The following is a 17,404-nucleotide window of genomic DNA, read 5'->3' as shown; positions in this document are numbered from 1 at the left end:
AAAAATAGCAGGTGGCTATTAGCAGGGAGTCTAGGGGTTGGGCAATGAAAGGCTTAGAAGAAGGAGAGAATGAGCAGAGGGAAGAACGTGGCTGGGACTATGACAGGACTCGGGGTAACTGATACCTTTTCAGTTACCTATTAGGGTAGAAGAGATCCAAAGCTGGCAAGGGCTGCCCTGTGCAAGACTGTGGGATGCCATTTCCCTTGTGCCCCCTCCCAGTCTTGATTCCAAGAGCTCAAACAATCAAGCAGTTCCACCACCCTAGGCTGAATGGGCAAATAAAGATGAAGATAAACCTATACCACAGCTCTCTAAGCCTAATGGGAAATACTACCTGAGGAACATAGGCAAGATGCGGAGCCTGTGCTCATTTCCCAGGCAGGGAGACATGTGAGCCCCTCACACAGACACTAGAAGAGTGATATACATGGCACAAGGCTTGCCCTCTTGGTGCCAAGGAACTGCCCATCCACTCCTGGTAGCCTGCTGGCTTTTCCCCCAGCTCAAGACCATGTGCTCACCTGGAACTCTTCAGGCTACCATCATCAGAAGCTGCTTTGGAAGGCCCCTTGTTTTTGGACAACCAAGACTTTACTCCATCGACCCGGTCTTCCAGTTCTGAATCCACATCTGAGTCTCCCTCACTGTAGGATGAGGAGAAGAAAGGTAGACAAGGGGCCCAGGAGGAAGAGAAGAAGGGGGTGGGGTACCAGTGAGCAGCATGCGCATTGTTGAGTCAGGGAAGAGAATAGAGAGGTTAGAGCACACCATTCACAAAGAGCTTGTTCCCACTCAGCAAGCGTCATTGTGACAGCCACCAGGAGATCCTGAAGATCCTGGTCCTATCCTACCTACTTCAGGTATCAGCCATAGGCAGCTGCGTAGTTACATTCCTACAAGAATGACAGGAAGGCCAAACATGGATCTAGTCAAATGGCCTTTGGTTAAAAAGAAGAGTCTTGCGGGGCCGGGGGTTTGGCCTAGTGGTAGAGTGCTTGCCTAGCATGCACCCAAGACCTGGGTTTGATTCATCAGTAACACATACATAGAAAAGCTGGAAGTGGTGATGTGGCTCAAGTGGCAGAGCACTAGCCTTGAGGAAAAAGCCCAACAACAGTGCTCAGGCCCCAAGTTCAAGCCCCAAGACTGGCAAAAAAAAAAAAAAGGAAGGAAAAAAAAAGAAAAGAAAAAAGAGTCTTGGGACCTTCAGCTAGCCCGTTGCTATTTGCAGATGGTGGGTACCACTACAACCTTTCCCTTTATGTAGCTGCCAGCTACAGAGCAGAAGAAACACTGCATGATTTCATGTAACTTGAACTTCAAGGTTTCCTTAACTAGTACTTGGGCACTAGGTTAAAGAGGTGCTGACCATATCTTAGGTCCATCCTGTGGCTTTTCTGGCTTTTATGAAACAGAGAAAGGAAAAGAAGAGGGACGGGCATGAGCATTTCCTGAGGGCCTATGCGTAACCTCAAGGTCAAGTACCCTTAGAAGCCTAACTGGGTTTAGAAACTCTTCAACCAGGGCTCTAACTTTCTAAACATTCTCTTTTCTCCCTCAAACAGCTTCTAGTCTTAATGCCTACTGCTGCTTCTAGCTAGGCTGACCTAGGACATGCAAGAAAGCCAAAAAGAATCCAATTCTAATGCTGGAGTCAGGGTGACTCTCTCACAAAGCATCTGGGGCATGGAGACAGCTTCTGAGCGAGAATGCTTTGCAAATTCTGCAAAATGTCTGCTCATCAATCCCCCCTCCCTGCTACAGATAGGCTTGGATTTCTCCTTGATATAAATTTCCTTTCATCTGTGTCAACAGGAGCGGCCCCATTCCTGAATTATATTCTTGAATAAATAGCCACAAAGGAGCATGCACATACACACTTGCATGTACGTGCATGTACACACATACAAACACAAATACACACACCATCACCACCACCCTCACCACAGCCATCATGGGAAGAAACCACTAAGACTCAGTTCTGGGGATTGTGAGTAAGCCTGACTATGAGGAGGGAATTAAAGAGGTACATTTTATGGGCCCTGTCAAAAACAGAATTATAAGGAAGACCAGGTCAGCTGATGCCCCAGGTAAACAGGAGTTTAGCAGACAGTCCAGAAACCGCTAATGTGAACCCTGTGCCCATCCAAACATGGCAGATTTACTGTGGTGCACAGGCCCCATGGAACACCAATACCCCCTGATTTATACACCCGTGTGAAAAACCTCCCTCTGTAGCTTCAGAGCCTGTAATTTATCACCGCCGTTCATAACCATATTGATTGCCTTTAGAAAGGAGGTGCTGTATGCATCGCAAAATCTATGTCTACATGTTAAAAGCGTTTCTGTATAAATCTCCCTTAATACTGCACTGTTTACTGCTTTCATTAAGGTTATGGCAATAACAACTGTATCTCTAAGTAAATCGAAACATTATTTTTCTGCCCGCCTTAGCACACTCGCTCGATAACTTGGAGCTAAGGCTCAGAGCTGCTGAGGAAAGAGCCACACAACCTTTCTGCCATCAGCAGAACCCACTTAGAACTGCACGTTCCCATGTGCCTGTGTCGAGTGTGTGTGTGTGTGTGTGTGTGTGTGTGTGTGTGTGTTCAACTATGGTTTGGAATATGATTTCAAATGCGCAATTTTATCAGCCCTCAAAGCTCTTACTGCCCAAGGATGGCAGGGCTGAAACACACAGGGGACAGACAAATGTGGGCCCAGAATACAAATTTTTCTCCTTACATTTAGAACATTGGATGGGTTTGAGAAACTGTCCTGCCTGCCCTCATCTTCCCTTTGGTTACAAGCATCCAGACAACGTTCGGGTTCTTTTCCTTAAATAATCAGGCCCGTAAACAAACTCCAGGGGCAGACAGGCTCAGGGGGCAGTTGAAATTTTAAATGGTAGGAATTAAACCTCTTGTCAAATACAATTTATGTCCGGGCTCATGTGCTATTAGTTAACTGGGAGCCGAATCGCAGGGGAACAAACAAACGGAGACAGAATGGCGGGGGATATTAATTGTGTGTGACAACCGGGCTCCAGCGGCCCTCTATCACTGTTACACACTATTACATTTATCATTAGCTCTCACGGAGTCCTTTGCACTGCCGCCAGCCCATCCTGGCCAGGGAAGGACGCCTGCCAACCAAGAGAATAGAGAGGAAACCAAGTGCCACACTTAAAACAACAACAACAACAACAAAAACCCTCCAAAAACAACCCTGTCGAACTTGACAGAGGATCAACCAGATTTGCCTGAAGGTCTGCACATCTGCATCCAAGGTCCAGCTTCCACCCAGAAAAAGAATAGAGTGGGAGAATTTCCTGGATCTCCTGCCATCTGACAGAGAGCATCACCCTCGATGCTCCACCCCCACTCCCAGATACCCATGGGCAGCAAAATAACACAATTGGACTTGCTTCCTTCCTCTGCCATAGTAGAGTAGCCCATGGTTAGCTGCCTGAATGCTTTCTCCAAACCAACAGCTGTTGGGTGCCCCTCACCTTCTACCCTTGTCTCCCAAAGGAAGGTAGCAGAACTTAGTCAACACAAAACATACCTGTTCCTTATAGGCAGCTCAGGCTTCAAAGGAGTCCAAGGATATATGAACAAATCCAGACCTTCCCCAGAGCCCTATCCTGCCCAGCAGGGGTGTGAGAGGCCCAGCCTTGTACTACACTTCTTTACCCGCCCTCTGCCTCTGCAAGGGGCCAGCCCATTCTGCTTTCCCCAGGACAGTCAGCAATATTAGCATTAGAGATCAGTGAAAGAGAAGAATGGGAGGCTGTGTCCCCATGCAACATGCAACAGGGGCCCCTGAGGTGGAGGGAGCCCCTTGTTAAGGGTGGTTAGACACCCGCCAGGAGAGGTAGAGAGCGCAGGCGCTCCAGTCCTCACAGTTTATTCTTTCTTTTCTGATACTTTGTCACCATGTCCTGTAAACTAGAAAACAAAGAAAATGGTGGGCAAAGGGGGCCAGAGGAAGTAGATGAGAAAATCAATGGGTGAACTGATACCCCCTCTGCCTTCTGTAGATGGCTCCGGCTATCTGCAACTGGGTAGTTGGAGTCGGGGGCGGGGGGGGGGGGAGAGTGGCAGTGTATTCAGAGCTAGATTGGGCAACCCCTGACATTTGCGTCCCTCCTCAAAGGAGCAGGCTTTTTGGGATGCCCTGGGCCTGGCTTGGCCTTGAGGAAGGAAGGGGGCAGATCTGAGTCTGGCTCAGGGTGTATCATCAAGGGCTTCTCTGTGGTCTCACCTCATCTCTGTGATGCTGTTCTTGCTTGGTAACTTTCTCCTTAGCTGAGAACTACAAATATCTATCTCTCCCCCCACCCCACTCCCCCCAGCCACCTCTTTCTCATCTAAACCATTCCCTGGGTGGGTTTTATGAGAAAAATCTCTGGCACAGTAACAAGGCACCGCAGCCTTTAAATCTCTGCTCTCCCCAGAGTGGGGTAGGCACCATCGGAAATGCAGCTAAATGGGGGAATAACTCATCTTGAGCAGCCAGAGCTAGAGAGCCAGGTCCTTGGGAGCTTGAGAAAGGGAAGAGGAGGGGGGGGAGGGTGCTATGTCCCCAGCATCTGAGCCAATTTCAAATCTCAGGCCAGGGTCCAGGCCATAGTCACACAGTGAGAGGCAGAGTGGTTGGTGGTTCACTGATATGGAGGCAGAGGTCTGTCTCCTGGGGCTTGGTTCAACAGTGGTTCAAAGGGCCTTTGTGTTAGGTAAAAGATGGCCGAGGCTGTCCCTTACCTGTTGATGAGGTCCTCGTTCTCATCGCTCTCCATCTCATCCTCAATGGCAGCCTGCAGGTCCCCAATGCGCTTGAATGCTAGCTTTAGGTCAGCCTGCAGGCTTTGGTTAGCAGCCTCTAAACTCTCCAGGTCCATCTCCTAGGAGGAGGTGGGCAGTTCAGTACACAGAAGGGTCACTCTACCCAAGCTGCTCCAGGGGAGTATGCAAGTCTTTCCCATCTGGGCAGAAGGCTTCAGGGCCACTCTTGGCTCTCCAGTATGTCCTCTGGGCTATCTTGCCCTCCACCCCATATGCCCTTAAGTACTAATCAGGGCCCCCACCCCCTCCCCCAACTTGAGGCCCAAGAGAAGTAGTGGGAGGCACTACCAGTTCATGCTTCTTGCGGCTCGCCTCAGCCTCCTTTCTGGCAAGCTCGCCCATCTCCTCCTTGGTGTCTCGGAGCTGCCTCTGTAGCCTCTTGTTCTGTTCTTTCTCCCGGTTCTCAGCTGCGGTGCGCTGATCCCGCTCCTCAGTCAGCTTCTCCATGTTTTCCTTGAGCCGGCTGGCCAGGCCCTGGGTGGGCAGGTGGGGCCGGGGAGAAAGATCAGCCAGGAAAACAAGGTTTGGCAGGGCTTCAGCTCAGTAGACTCTGGCTCCCCAACTCAACTACTTGGACAGTCAACTAAAACCACTGGCAGGGGAGGGGGATGTCCTTTGCTTTTCTAGAACACCAGGGGGAATAACACCTGTGTCCACCGGTCTTCTGACAAGTGTGAGTGTTATGGCACTGGGGAAAGGAAGGGCTATGGTCATTATTATCAATGCCAAGACTGAGGGAGGCTCTGGGCAGAGTCCAGGACTGTCATGTAGGTGTCTCCATGGTAAGCAGGATTTCTCTCAGACTCTGAACCCAAGTTCCCCCAAAGCTAGCTGCTGTGCTGAGAGATAATTGGGTTTATGAAGTGCTGATTAGGAAGACCAAACCACCATCAGATCCAAGCACAGGGCTACCTCTCTTAGTCCCATGGATCTCTCTTTCTCCAGAAATTTGGAGAGCCAGGCCATTAGGATGCTGAGCAAGAAATGACCTACTGCCAGGAGCAGAGTACGGTTCTCCAGCTGATTGCCCTTAGCCTCTGTTTCCAGTGGGACAGGCCCAGGGTCCATGGTCACTAAGGACCATTGGTTTTTTAATCCGTTATGATTCTAAACCACAATATTGTGTTTCTGAGCAGAAGGGAACTTAAAGCAACCAATGTAATTTTTTTCCAGGATATGAGGTGGGGATTAAAATAATACCAATTGTCTTAGAGCTGTGGGGGACACAAAATGAACTATTAGGTTTCCTCTCATTCTCTCTAGCTCTCATGAAGACTAACACCCTGTCTTCAGAGGTCCAGCCATAGTCCCTTCCTATGTCGAGGTTATAAACCAGAGAGATAATTCTACTGCTTTTCTCTTCCGTTCCCCTCAGCTAGCCAGAGAAGGCTGAAAAATTCTGGCCTTGGACTGAGTACTGGAATATAGAGATTCTATTCGAAGATGGAGGGATCAATGGGCCAAGAAATTTCAAAAAGGTTAAAGGAATGCAAAATAAAAGGAAAAGAGGAATAAGAAGGAAACAAAAAAAAGACATAGGTAGAGCGTGAGAAAGAGGAAGGATGAGGATGGGGAGATAAAGAGTACAAAAGGCAAAGAAAGAACAGAATAATAAGGAAAAATGGAGGTGGAGAAAAAGCAGATCTGGGATGGGTGGAAAGAAAGAAGGGAAAAAAGAGAGCAAAAGGGAAGGGGAGAGGAGGAGCAAGCATTGCGATGAGAACAGGCTTCAACCCTTGGAGCAGTGGCGCCATCCGCTGCATATTTATGACCCTGCCAGAGAGCGAATGGAGGGACAGGCATAGGCGGGGCTGGGGGGAGCTTGTGGCAGAGGAAAATATGAAGACGAAAAGCTAAGCTGCTCTGGTCCCTTGGCAGAAAGCAAGCACGGAAACAGAATGCAAAGCAGGCAGGCTCCGCTGTGCCCTGAGAGCAGGCCAGGCGGGTGGGAGGGGAGCCCTCACCCTGTCAGCTGGCCTAGCAGCTTGGCAGAGGCCTCTGAGGAGTGTCCCTGGCCTGTACAACCCTGCAGAGCATGCGTGGTTCCAGTTGCTGGGGCATTTTTTTCCCTGCTTGCAAGTGGACAGGGAGAAAGCCAAACCCACCTCCAGCCGCTTCACTTGGGTCTTTTCAAACTCTAGGCGTGTTTCCAGCTCCCGGATCTTTGCTTCTTGCCTGCTCACCAGGGATTTGTCCACCATGGACTGCTCCAGGAACTCCACTTGGCTCTGAAGGGCTTGGAGCTGGGGTTGTGGGGAGTGGGAGAAGAAAAGAACTGAGCCCAGAAAGGGAGGGGACAGTCTGGGGCAGGCAACATCACCATGGAGACCAAAAGGCTGAGGCAGGGAAGGATACATAGAGGAGGCTGGAGGGAGGGGCTCGGAGCCAGAGGCATCCTCCACCTGCCCCAGTACTTGGCACAGATCTTGCCCTTCAGAGACAAATAAAAATGCTAAGGACCAGAGAGAGAATAGGAATGTGAAATGAGGCGGCTGAAGCCAAAATACCTGCTATGACGATGTGGTTTGAAGCCTAGCTCTACCAGTTTATACTGCTTTGAGGTTTACTGATGACATGGACAAGTGCCTCTTGTACTGTGAGCTTAGTGACCCCAGTGACCCCAAAACATCTCTCAAGGGAGCCCCTGGAGCCTACCTTCTCCTGCACTTCTTGCTTCTCCTTGTTTGTTTCTTCTAGCTGAGCTTGGAGATCATTCATCTGTGCCAGGTCCCGGGAAGCCTGGAGAAAGGGGTAGGAGTATGGAACTCAAGATCCCCCTAAACCCAGATCCAAGGGGTCTGTAAACACTGCCCTCCCACACTGAGGGTGAGGACACCCAGGAGTCCAAGCTATGGCTCCTCAAAGCAGTGGCTGTGCTGGGGACCTCCAAAGTGACTCAGAGGGTAGTGACAATGCAGGGTGCTAGGCCACTCCTTGCCAAAGTACCTGAGCCACAGCAGCCTTGTGCTTTTTCATCAGCTCATTCATGTCCTCCTGATCTTCTTCCAGTCGGTTCTGGATCTCATTTTTCTCCCGCTGAAGGCGGCTCAGCTGCTCCTCCAGCTGGATAGAGGCAGAGACAGATTAGAAGGCATCACATCAGGCCTGGGGTGCCTAAGGCCCCAGGTGGTAAGCTCAAATCTGCCCTGTGTTACCTCCTCTAGATAGGGGTGGAGTAGGGTGGGGAGGTGATAATGGTCTGGGCCTACCCACTGGAGTGGGTTTCAGAACCAGTGATGCTGGAGGAGCTGCTGACATGTTCTGGCCAGGGGGTGAGGGCTGACTGCAGGACAGGCAGATCCTGGGCTTCTGAACAAATGACAGCTGCTTTCTGGCAGCTCTTCTGAGGCTAATGAGAAGGCAGAGGAATTCTGCCCAGAGCAAATGACCTGTCATCCTGGCACATCAGCCTAGGCCCTGACCTGCTTGTATTCTGCCCACTTCAGATCTCAGGGAAGGACTCCTCAAGTTGGTGACACCCCTTGGCTTGGATTTCATTTCCCTTGGGATCTCCCGCCCCTGGGCTATTCAGCCCCCACCACCAGTCCACTCCTGGGGGGGGGAGGGGAAGAGACAGGCACCAGCAGCTTCAGGAAATGAATGAATCTATTAGCCTGTAATTCCAAACCAAAATGACTGCGTTGGCTCCTTCTCTGTCCCATCCATCTTGTTACTGGGCTGTGGGGAGCTGGAGAAGCCTCCGCCAAGAAATTTATTAACTCAGATTTAAATAAAATGGTAATTTTATAACAGCCTTTTTTAACACAATTAAGGAATTTGAATTACTCACCTGAAAACCGCTGAAGAGCACAAATGTCACAAAGATAAATCAAGCCTGTGAGATTGGCATCTCTCAGCAGCACAGTGACTAGCTAGGGGGCCATAAGGCCAATGGCCAAACCCAGCCTCCTCCCCTGCCCTACTCCAGACCCCACGGAGGGACAGGTGGCCACATCCCAGTAGCGAATTCTGTGCCGATGGATGGCCGTGGGAGAGGTGGAGAATTAAAAGGGAGGCATTAAATAAGAACTCTAATTAGCTGCCGCTTGGGCTTGTCAGTGGGCTGGGCAGGAGGAGGGGAGGGAAGCCAAACCACGGCATCCTCTCATTGGTGCTTCTGCTAATCTCGAGGCACCTGTTTACATCCCTCGGCCACATTAGCTGCTTTTATTTATGGTGCTGGGGCCTGCAGCCAAGCTCCTGCAGGCAGGTGACTAAACAGGGAGATGGGTTCTGGCTAGCCCTGCTCTCAAAGCCTCTGCTCTGAGTGGGGAGAGGCCACTGTTCTAAAGAAAGCCCCAGCTTCAAGGGTCCTGTCTGGGGTGAAGACAGCAGCATCTTGACCCCAGCCCTGCTCTGCATACCCTGGTGTCTTACCGCTGTCTTGGCCTTGGAGATGTCGTCAATCTGCAGGTGCAGGTCTTCAATCTCTACCTCCATTGCTTTCCGTGCTTTTACAGCTGCTGCACAGGTGAATTCTGACTCCTCCAGCTGGACACAGAGCCACCCCACCCCCAGGGAGAGACATGAGCCACTCTCTGGGGCGGAAGGGCTGTGCAAGGTGCTTTCCGGGGAGAAGGGACACAGATGCTCTCCTCCTCCTCTTCCTTCTTCCATTTTTAGACCCAGGGAAGAAGCCAGGAGGTAGTGTATACACCAGCTTCTGCTCTAGTGGCAGCGATGGTGGGTGCAAGGCCCCGTCTCCACTGCCATGGGTCTTGGCAATCAGGCCATACAGCCTCCACAGACCTCTGGCAATTTGCCTGATGTAAGTGGCTTCTCCCTACTTTCCTGTCACCGTTTTTTCAAGGACTCAAGAGCCAGTGAGAAGTGGGGCTGTGGCTCAAGTGGGAGAGTGCAAGGCTTGAGTGTAAAAGCTAAGTGAGATCTTGAGGCCCTGAATTCAAGCTCCAATACTAGTACAAAAAGAGCCAGTGAGAGAAACAAACCAGCTCCCTTGTCCTAGATTTTCTGGGCGAACATACCTGGTTCTTCAGTTGGGCAATCTCCCTCTTGCTGGGGGCATTGTTCTTCAGGTGGTCCAGCATGATCTGGGCATCTGCCAGTAGGGCCTTGGTGCGCTTCAGGTCTTTCCGCAGCCGTTTCTCTGACTCAAAGTCCCGTTGGTTCACCTGGGTGGACAACAGCAGTGGAGTCTTGTCTTCCCTGAACCCATCTCTCACCCTGCCCTCATCCTCAGACTCCCCTAGACAAACAAGGACACTAGACATGTTGGGTTCCTGCCAGCCGAGAGTGGCCTGGGCATGTCAATGTCAATGTGTGGTGTGCCCTGCCCATTCCACAGTGTAAATAGTGGGTGCTATATTCCCAGCTTTCTGTCTCCCAGACCATCCTCAGGCGGGTGGAGCAGGTAGCTGGCAGGCCCAGGCAGCAGAGTAGCCCCACATACCTGGTCACTGAGCGTGGTAAGCTTGCTCTCTAGCTCCCGTTTCTCCCGCAGCGCCTTCTGCTTGTCCTCATACTCTTCCTCGAGCTGCACCTCCATCTGTTTTAACTGGTGTGCCATGGAGACAGAGGCTCATTGTCCCTTTAATCCAAGAACAGGCAGTCCCCTCCCCTGAAAGGTCTCTTATCCCAGGAAAAACAGTGGGGCAGAGTTGAGCGCAGGTGACTCTAGGTCAGAGCTCAGATTGTAGGTTCCTAAAGTTTCATAGCAGCTGGAAGCAGGAGGGGGATGGCAGGCCACACAGGGGGTACCCCATCCACAGTAGACCTCACACAGAGCGGGCACCTCTGTAGTCCCAGAGCAACCCAGATGAGTACAGAGGAGGCTGCAACTTGGCACAAAGGGCACAAAGCAAAGGTTCCTCAAGAGTTCAAACTCTTAGGGACACAGCTCAGCCTAGGTAAGGGTCCAGGGAGGAGATTCCTTATCCAGACTGGCAATGGAAGATGGGGTGGTTGAGGTAGGGAAACGACGCTTCTCACTTTAAAGCGGTGACAATGGCTCAGATCAGACAGGTAAGTTTCTAGATGTCATACCTTCTTCTGACATGACTGCCGAGCTTCCTCTACTTCCTCATCTCGACTCTCCATCTCCTTGGAATGGGTCTGCCTCATCCTCTCCATCTCCATCTCAAGACGCAGCTTGGTCTGGAAGAGTTGGGAGTAGGTTCTGGGCTCCTTTCCCAGCTGGGCCATGCCCCAGTGTGCAACCCTCCCAGGCTTGGGTGCCAGCACATCTCCACTGCCAGTTCCTTGGCTTACTTGCACCTTGCTCCCTGGCTGCAGACATGTTCAAAGAAACTGCATTCCTTTATTAGGTATTAGAGTGTGGGCACAGTCCTGCAGCTTTCCTCCTGGACCTGCAGGCTCCAGTCCCCTGAAATGACTTGGTGGCTCGGTACAGGCTGAGTATACTCTTGGCTTTCTGACCACCCCTCCCTCAACCACTACAGCTCAACCAAGACTTGTAAAAGCTGGAGGAAAGCCCAGTTATCTCCAAACTGGCTGCCATGTATCAGAGTCTCTGATACATGAGTGAATGACTATCTCCTAGTCTACACCCTGGATGAGTGGTGGGGTTGGCAATGTTTCCAGCTGTGCCTCCTCCCTCCCTTATCCAAGCCTCCATCACCTGTTCCAGCATCTGGATGGTCCCCGCCTGCTCGTCCAGCTCTTCTTCCTGATCTTTGACCTTAGCTTCCAGGTCCCGGAGTTGCTTCTTGACTTTCGCTAGAGAAGCTTCATCCTTAGTCTCTTGGGAAGAAATGTCCTGCAGTTCAGCCTCTAGTGAGACAACCTTCTGGGTGAAACCAGCAATGTCCATGTCTTTTTCCTGGAGTGAGAGAATAAAGGCTGTTGTGTGGTTGTCCCCAGTGTGTGGAAGGGACAGGGCACAGAAAGTGGATGGCCCCACATACCTCTAGTTGCTGCTTCAGACTAAAAGCCTCAGCCAGGAGCATGTCCTTCTCTCGCTGCAGCTTCTCCCGCTGCAGCTTCTCCCGCTGCGTCTCCTCATGAGCCTGTGAGAGCTCACTGTCAAACCTGTAAAGGAGCACAGTGGCATCCTCAGATACAGGCAGAGTCTGAGTCCCCAGGACCCAGCACACAGGAAGTGGTACCATGGATAAGGCTGAGACATAGTGGAGGAGTATGCTGCTGTAACTTGGGACCGGGGTGACATGAGGCAGGGAATGGGACATCTGGGGATTACAGATCAGACTCCTGAGGCCCTACTAAGCAGTTAGGCCTGGGCTGGGGCATTTCATTGAGCCAGTCTTTCAAGTAGGATTCTGAGAGCCACACTCTGCTCCTAGGAACAAGACGAACTCCTCAGGAAGTAAGTCTCCACATTCTCTCATTTAGCAGATCAAAGAAAGGGGTGGGGGTTGGGAGGAATGAGCACAGAGTGGACATGGGGATGGGTAGCAATGAATGTCCTCCAAATCAGCATCCATAGGTGGAGCAGCTTGCTCCTCCTCTGCCTCTGCCTTAGTAGTACCCACGTGACCACCATGACCCCCACCCCATGCCATGCTGGAAGCCAGCATTCCCACTAGGTTCCATTGGCAGAATGCCCCAATAGGTACACTGTTGGGAGCCTTCTTCTTCACTCCTCCACATCCCAGCCTCCATTTCCTGCCCAATGATTCTAAGTAAGGAGCATATTGCTGAAATCCCTCTTAACACCTTCCCTGAATAGCTAATCAGGTTCCTGTGGAAACTGAACAGCCCCCCTCCCAACTCCACATTAGAAAAAAAGTAAGAAAACTCCAGGCAGCTGAAACCTAATAAGTTGCCCAGCAGGGAATATGCTAACATGGTATCTAGGCTGAGCTGGCACTGTCATTGGGGTGCTCAGAAAATGTGTGTGTGGGGGGTCCTGCTAAGGATACCAGCCTTTGGACAAAAGGGCAAAGTGGGGTAAAACAACAGAAGTAGATCCCCATGTGCTGGGGGCAGAGAGAGAAAAATCTTTCTGCTTCTCAGAATAGTGCCCAGAGGAGAGGGATGCAGGGAGGCAGGGAAGCCCAGGATAATCTGGCTCACTGGGAGGAGTGGGGGTTCCTCTCAGGCCCGCTCACTCCCAAGGTCACAGAGTAGGGTTACCATTCACAAAGGGAACTGATATCCCTACCAGGAGCCCTTCCCTGCTGAGCAGAAATGGGCACTGTTCCCCGCTCCCTAGGGCACCCTGCTGTTCCCAGGGTATGTGGGCTCCTCAGTGCCACTAATAAAGGCATCCCACTCCCATCCACAGCCAGGGAAATTAATTTAGATTGGATTTTCTCCTGTGAGGGCTGCCCCCCTCCTTTGTGTCATTACCATAATGAGATGGAAGTGGCACGGTAGTTTAATGACATTAGTCAGGAGTGTGTTTGTGTAGCTGAAACAAGTGTGAACTACACAGGCAGGGGCTGGCTGAGGACAAGGGGTAGGGGAAGGGGCAGAGGTGGAGACACAGACATTTCTGGACAGGGCTTGGCTAAAGCCCATCCTTACCAGGCCTGCAACTGGTACACATAGGGGAAGGTACATTTTGGCAAAAGCCTGAGCAGGCCTGCAGTGGAGACCCAGTCTGAGTTCTCTCTGGAGGCTTCAGGAAGGAGATTCCTTCACGTGCCAGAACCAATGTCCGTGCAGGTAGGGTTCCTGGTCACATGTAGATCATCCCTTCCTACATGTGTGGAGGGAGGAGGGAACCTGACCTGTGATTCCTCTAGAGCTCTCAGAACCCAGAGCAGAGCTACCTACCTCCTTTGTTTTTTCTCTAGTTCATGGTTTCGGACCTGCTGGCCCTCCAGATGCAGCTTGGTGTCCTGTAGCTCAGCTGTGAGCCGCTGGCATTTCTTCTTCAGCTGTTGTAGTGCTCGCTGACTCTCATCACTATCTGCTTGCAGGTCAACAAGCTAGAGGTCAAGATTGGGAACAAGGTCAGCAGCCATTGATGGCCCCAGAAAACTCTTCTTCAGCAGACGTGAGGTGAGGGAGCTGAGTAGGTAACAGGAAGAACCAGGATGAGGGATGGGGTCAGGGCCATCCTGGGAACCTAAATGATGATGTTCTACTTAGTTTGAGCATCATAGAACAGGTGAAGACAGAAACCTTCCCTGTTCTTTCTAGCGCTCACCTGGCCTGTAGCCATTTACAGAGCCAACACATGGCATAGAGGCTCCAAACCCTCCAGACCCAGGCCTCAGCAATCTGGCCAGCCTCACCCGCCTCTCCAGCTGCCTCTTGCTCTGCTGCTCCACCTCAAGCTTGTCTTCCAACTCCTGCTGGAGCCGCTTCTTGGTGAAGTCCACCTCTCTCACGGCTCGCTCATACTTCAGCCGCCACTCACCTCCTACAGGGTGGAGGGGAAGATAACAAAGGTGCTGACAGTCCCCAAGACAGAGCAGAAGATACAGCCAACCAGATGGACTATGTGGTTTGCTGGAATGATGGCCTTTCTCTAGGATGGAAGGAGTCACTAGCGGAAGGAAGACTTAAAGGGGGTGATGTGGGGACAGGTGGCCCTCAGATGCTGTCATTACTGTGGTTGTTAATTCCCTGCACTTGTCCTTCAGGGTTCTCATCTATTTATTTTACCTTAGTCTTATGATAGCCCACAGCGGGGAGCAGGTCTGGACAGAGATGGGCATCGGGCCTACCCAGGGAAGAGCATTAGTGCTTGCTGTTCAGGACACAGCCTCACTTCATCTCAGACCTACCTGTGTCATCATCATCTACTTCCCCGTTGATCTCCGCTGCCCGGATGAGCCGGGCCTCCATCACCTCCATTTCCATCACCTCCATTTGTTTTTTCAGTGCATCATACTGGGTCTACAGGAAAGGGGTTGTGAGGTATGGTTCTGTGACCCTCACCACCACTGTGTCCGGTATCACAGTGAGCACATGCTTACCCAGGACACACAGGGAAGCTGAACTAGTGCAGAAGATACCAAGCGGCCCTGGGGAAGCAGACTATGGCAGCCACCTGCCTGCAGTCCTTACCCTGGCCTTGTCCTTACCTGCAATTCCTTCATCTCTTTCTCGGCTCGCAGTCTCTCTGCGGTCTCTGCATCCAGCAGCTGGGAGGCAGACTCTCCTGTGTTACGTTCATCTGTCAGCTCCGATGTCAGCTCAGAGATCTGCAGTTGGGGGAGGGGGTCACCACCAGTTGAAGTGCCTCCCTCACTGTGCCAGCCTCTGTGGGCTGGGGTACTCTGCCACAGTGGACTTGTGTGTCAGGGCCAGGAGTCACTCACCCTGGTCTCCAGCCGGTCACTGTTGAGCCGAAGTTCATTCCGCTCCTTCTCCACCTTCTCGAGCTTGCTCCTCAGCTGCTGGATCTCTTCCTGGAAGGAGCAATGAGATCAAAGTGAAAAGGTGAGGGGCCTGCACCCTGATGAAGCTCCAGCCAGCACACAAGGGGGAGGCATGGCGATAGCCTCTTCCTAAGGTTTCTGTCTCTAGACTCTTTCCCATAAACTAAGGCAGCTGAGATTTTATCCTAGGAGGCTGTTCAGAGTACAGCAGCACTCTAGAAGGATATTTATTTTATGCGCATAGAACCCCAGCTCTTTTGTTTTCTTGTAGGTACTAGGGCTTGAACTCAAGACCTAGGCACTGTCACTTTCACTCAAGGCTGGCATTCTACCACTTGAGCCACTCTATCTCTTCCAGCTTTTTTGCTGGGTAATTGGAGATAAGAGTCTCATGGACTTTCTTGCCTGGGCTGACTTTGAACCTTGATCCTCAGATCTCAGCCTCCTGGGAAGCTAAGATTTATACAAGTGAGCCACTGATCCCAGCTCTTTGAACTATACAAAAGAACTCCTGGAGGGCTAAAGCATAGCTCAAGTGGTAGAGCGCCTGCCTAGCAAGCACGAGGCCCTGCGATCAAACCAACAAGCAAACACACAAACAAAAAAACCTCAAAGCAATTTTGGAGCCCGGGTAAGCCAGCAAGTGCCCTGGCCATGTGGGTGCCTTCCCCGGCCACCTGGCTGCTCCAGGAGGTTACGCACGTCTTTGCTGCGGATCTGCTCCTCTGACAGCTGTACTTCGATGAGAGGCCGCACAGTAGTAAAGAGCTTCCACCACGGCCAGTCCTTCACCCCTTTGTTCTTCTTGATGTTCTTCTGCACACAGCGAATGGCCAGGTCCTGGATCTGCAGTTGGTGGAGATGGCACATGGCAGAACTCTTAGTACCCCAAGCCCAGCCGGACACAATCCCTGGGTCTCTGACCTTCTGACTCTTAGATCCTTCTCCTGTCCCACCTTGCTCCTGACTCCCTGCATCCCTCAGAAGAGGGGCAGCGCTGGGAGCACTGCCCTGGGCACTTACCGCTCCACCATCATTAGGAATAATTTCCTCTGCTTTATTTGCTGCCTGATTATTTCCAGCACCCTGGCCTAGCTATGCTATAAAACCTAATCTTGCTGAAACACAAGAGGCGGCAGTGCTGGCTGTTTTATGGACTTGCTAATAAGAAAAGGAGTCGCTGACACAGCTCCTTAATCTTCATGGAGCAGCCCATGATCCAGAGCCCACCTTTTGCCTGGGTTCTGCTCCCCCTCCAGCCCTCCTCCACTCAGCCCCCCAACTAAGCCACATGACTCTCTTGGGCATACCAGATACTCCTCACCCTGGTCCAGTATGGTCCCCTTAGAAGGTTCCTGTTTCTTCTCCCCAGCTGATGAGAACCCAGGACCCCACAAACTTCTGCCTTTGTGTTTCCCCAACCTCCTGATACCAAGCTGTGCCCATCTAAGCTGGCGTGTCCCTAGAGCAGCACCTTTCTCTTCTTGAAGTGCTGACGGGCGAGGTAGCCTCTGCAGGCAGCTTGGAACAGGGTTAAGTGTCTGCTGGTTTGTTCGTCCCGCTGCTCCTCCAGTCGTGCTAATGTGCCCGCCCTGAAGAACACCTGTGAGGAGAGGCAATCAGGGAAAAGCTAGAGACTGGGCAGGGGTAGGAGGGATAGCATTTGGCACAGGGAGGCTGCAGGTCAGACAGTGTGGCCCGGGGTTTGAGAAGAACTTGAAAATTCGCTTGCCAAAGAGAGGAGGGGAGGAGGCCTGGCAGGGTTAAAGGGGAAGAGCCAGGCTGGGATGGGAGGTTTTAGATGGGGAGGAACTAGGTTAGGAAATCTAACTTCAAAGAGAGATGAAAGGAAGGGAAGCCAAAGGGATGACACGTGGGGCAAACAGGGAAAAGACCCCCTTAGTAACAACTGTGATGTTGCCGGGACTGCTAGCTATAATGTCAATGCCCCCAGTGCCACACCTCACCACCAGGTCCAAACACTGTTCCAGACGCCTGAGATCAGTCAAAGAGGAAGATGGGAGATGTCTCCTCCAGGAAGCAGTGTGTGGAGGGAGAGGAGTATGCGGGTGGTGGACACTCCAGCCCGGCTCCTGTCCTCTTGCTCAGTTTCATTCCAGCGATTTCCTCTTTCATGTCCACACCCCACCCCCACCCCAGGTTTCACCCTCTCCTGAAGAAGCCAGTGAGGTGGGCGGGAGTTGGACCTGTCATACAGGTTTGGGGGCTGGGGGCAGAGGAGTAAGGAGCCAGCTGGGCACCCCCCCATCCCCCAGCCCT

General features: G+C 51.8%; 1 protein-coding gene and 1 long non-coding RNA gene across 9 annotated transcripts in view; one reads left to right on the top strand and one right to left on the bottom strand.

Annotated features, from left to right (window-relative positions):
• Positions 1-17,404, bottom strand: part of Myo18a (myosin XVIIIA) — a 102,801-nt gene that overhangs the window by 7,573 nt on the left and 77,824 nt on the right. For 5 of the 8 annotated variants that reach the window (XM_090350553.1, XM_090350552.1, XM_090350555.1 and 2 more), the window contains 20 exons: positions 16,599-16,727; positions 15,827-15,970; positions 15,065-15,154; positions 14,828-14,947; positions 14,528-14,639; positions 14,033-14,160; positions 13,569-13,723; positions 11,735-11,858; positions 11,449-11,649; positions 10,854-10,964; positions 10,261-10,365; positions 9,836-9,982; positions 9,228-9,341; positions 7,797-7,913; positions 7,506-7,589; positions 6,956-7,093; positions 5,139-5,324; positions 4,770-4,909; positions 3,909-3,953; positions 525-647 (listed from right to left, as the gene is read on the bottom strand). In XM_090350553.1, coding sequence (XP_090206679.1) covers positions 525-647; positions 3,909-3,953; positions 4,770-4,909; positions 5,139-5,324; positions 6,956-7,093; positions 7,506-7,589; positions 7,797-7,913; positions 9,228-9,341; positions 9,836-9,982; positions 10,261-10,365; positions 10,854-10,964; positions 11,449-11,649; positions 11,735-11,858; positions 13,569-13,723; positions 14,033-14,160; positions 14,528-14,639; positions 14,828-14,947; positions 15,065-15,154; positions 15,827-15,970; positions 16,599-16,727 — 2,513 coding nt within the window. The remainder of the gene's footprint in view (positions 1-524; positions 648-3,908; positions 3,954-4,769; positions 4,910-5,138; positions 5,325-6,955; positions 7,094-7,505; positions 7,590-7,796; positions 7,914-9,227; positions 9,342-9,835; positions 9,983-10,260; positions 10,366-10,853; positions 10,965-11,448; positions 11,650-11,734; positions 11,859-13,568; positions 13,724-14,032; positions 14,161-14,527; positions 14,640-14,827; positions 14,948-15,064; positions 15,155-15,826; positions 15,971-16,598; positions 16,728-17,404) is intronic. The other 3 variants (XM_090350554.1, XM_090350558.1, XM_090350559.1) reach the window with 1 other exon arrangement.
• Positions 810-1,878, top strand: LOC150051543 (uncharacterized). The gene is made up of 2 exons (XR_016538336.1): positions 810-863; positions 1,569-1,878. It is a non-coding gene; the product is annotated as an uncharacterized LOC150051543 (long non-coding RNA).

This window comes from Megascapheus bottae, chromosome 17, assembly GCF_031878675.1.
Source record: "Megascapheus bottae isolate mThoBot1 chromosome 17, mThoBot2.hap1, whole genome shotgun sequence".
Classification (NCBI taxonomy): Eukaryota; Metazoa; Chordata; class Mammalia; order Rodentia; family Geomyidae; genus Megascapheus; species Megascapheus bottae.
The sequence above is the reverse complement of the archived record's forward strand: the minus strand, read 5'-3'. Positions and strand labels throughout refer to the sequence as shown.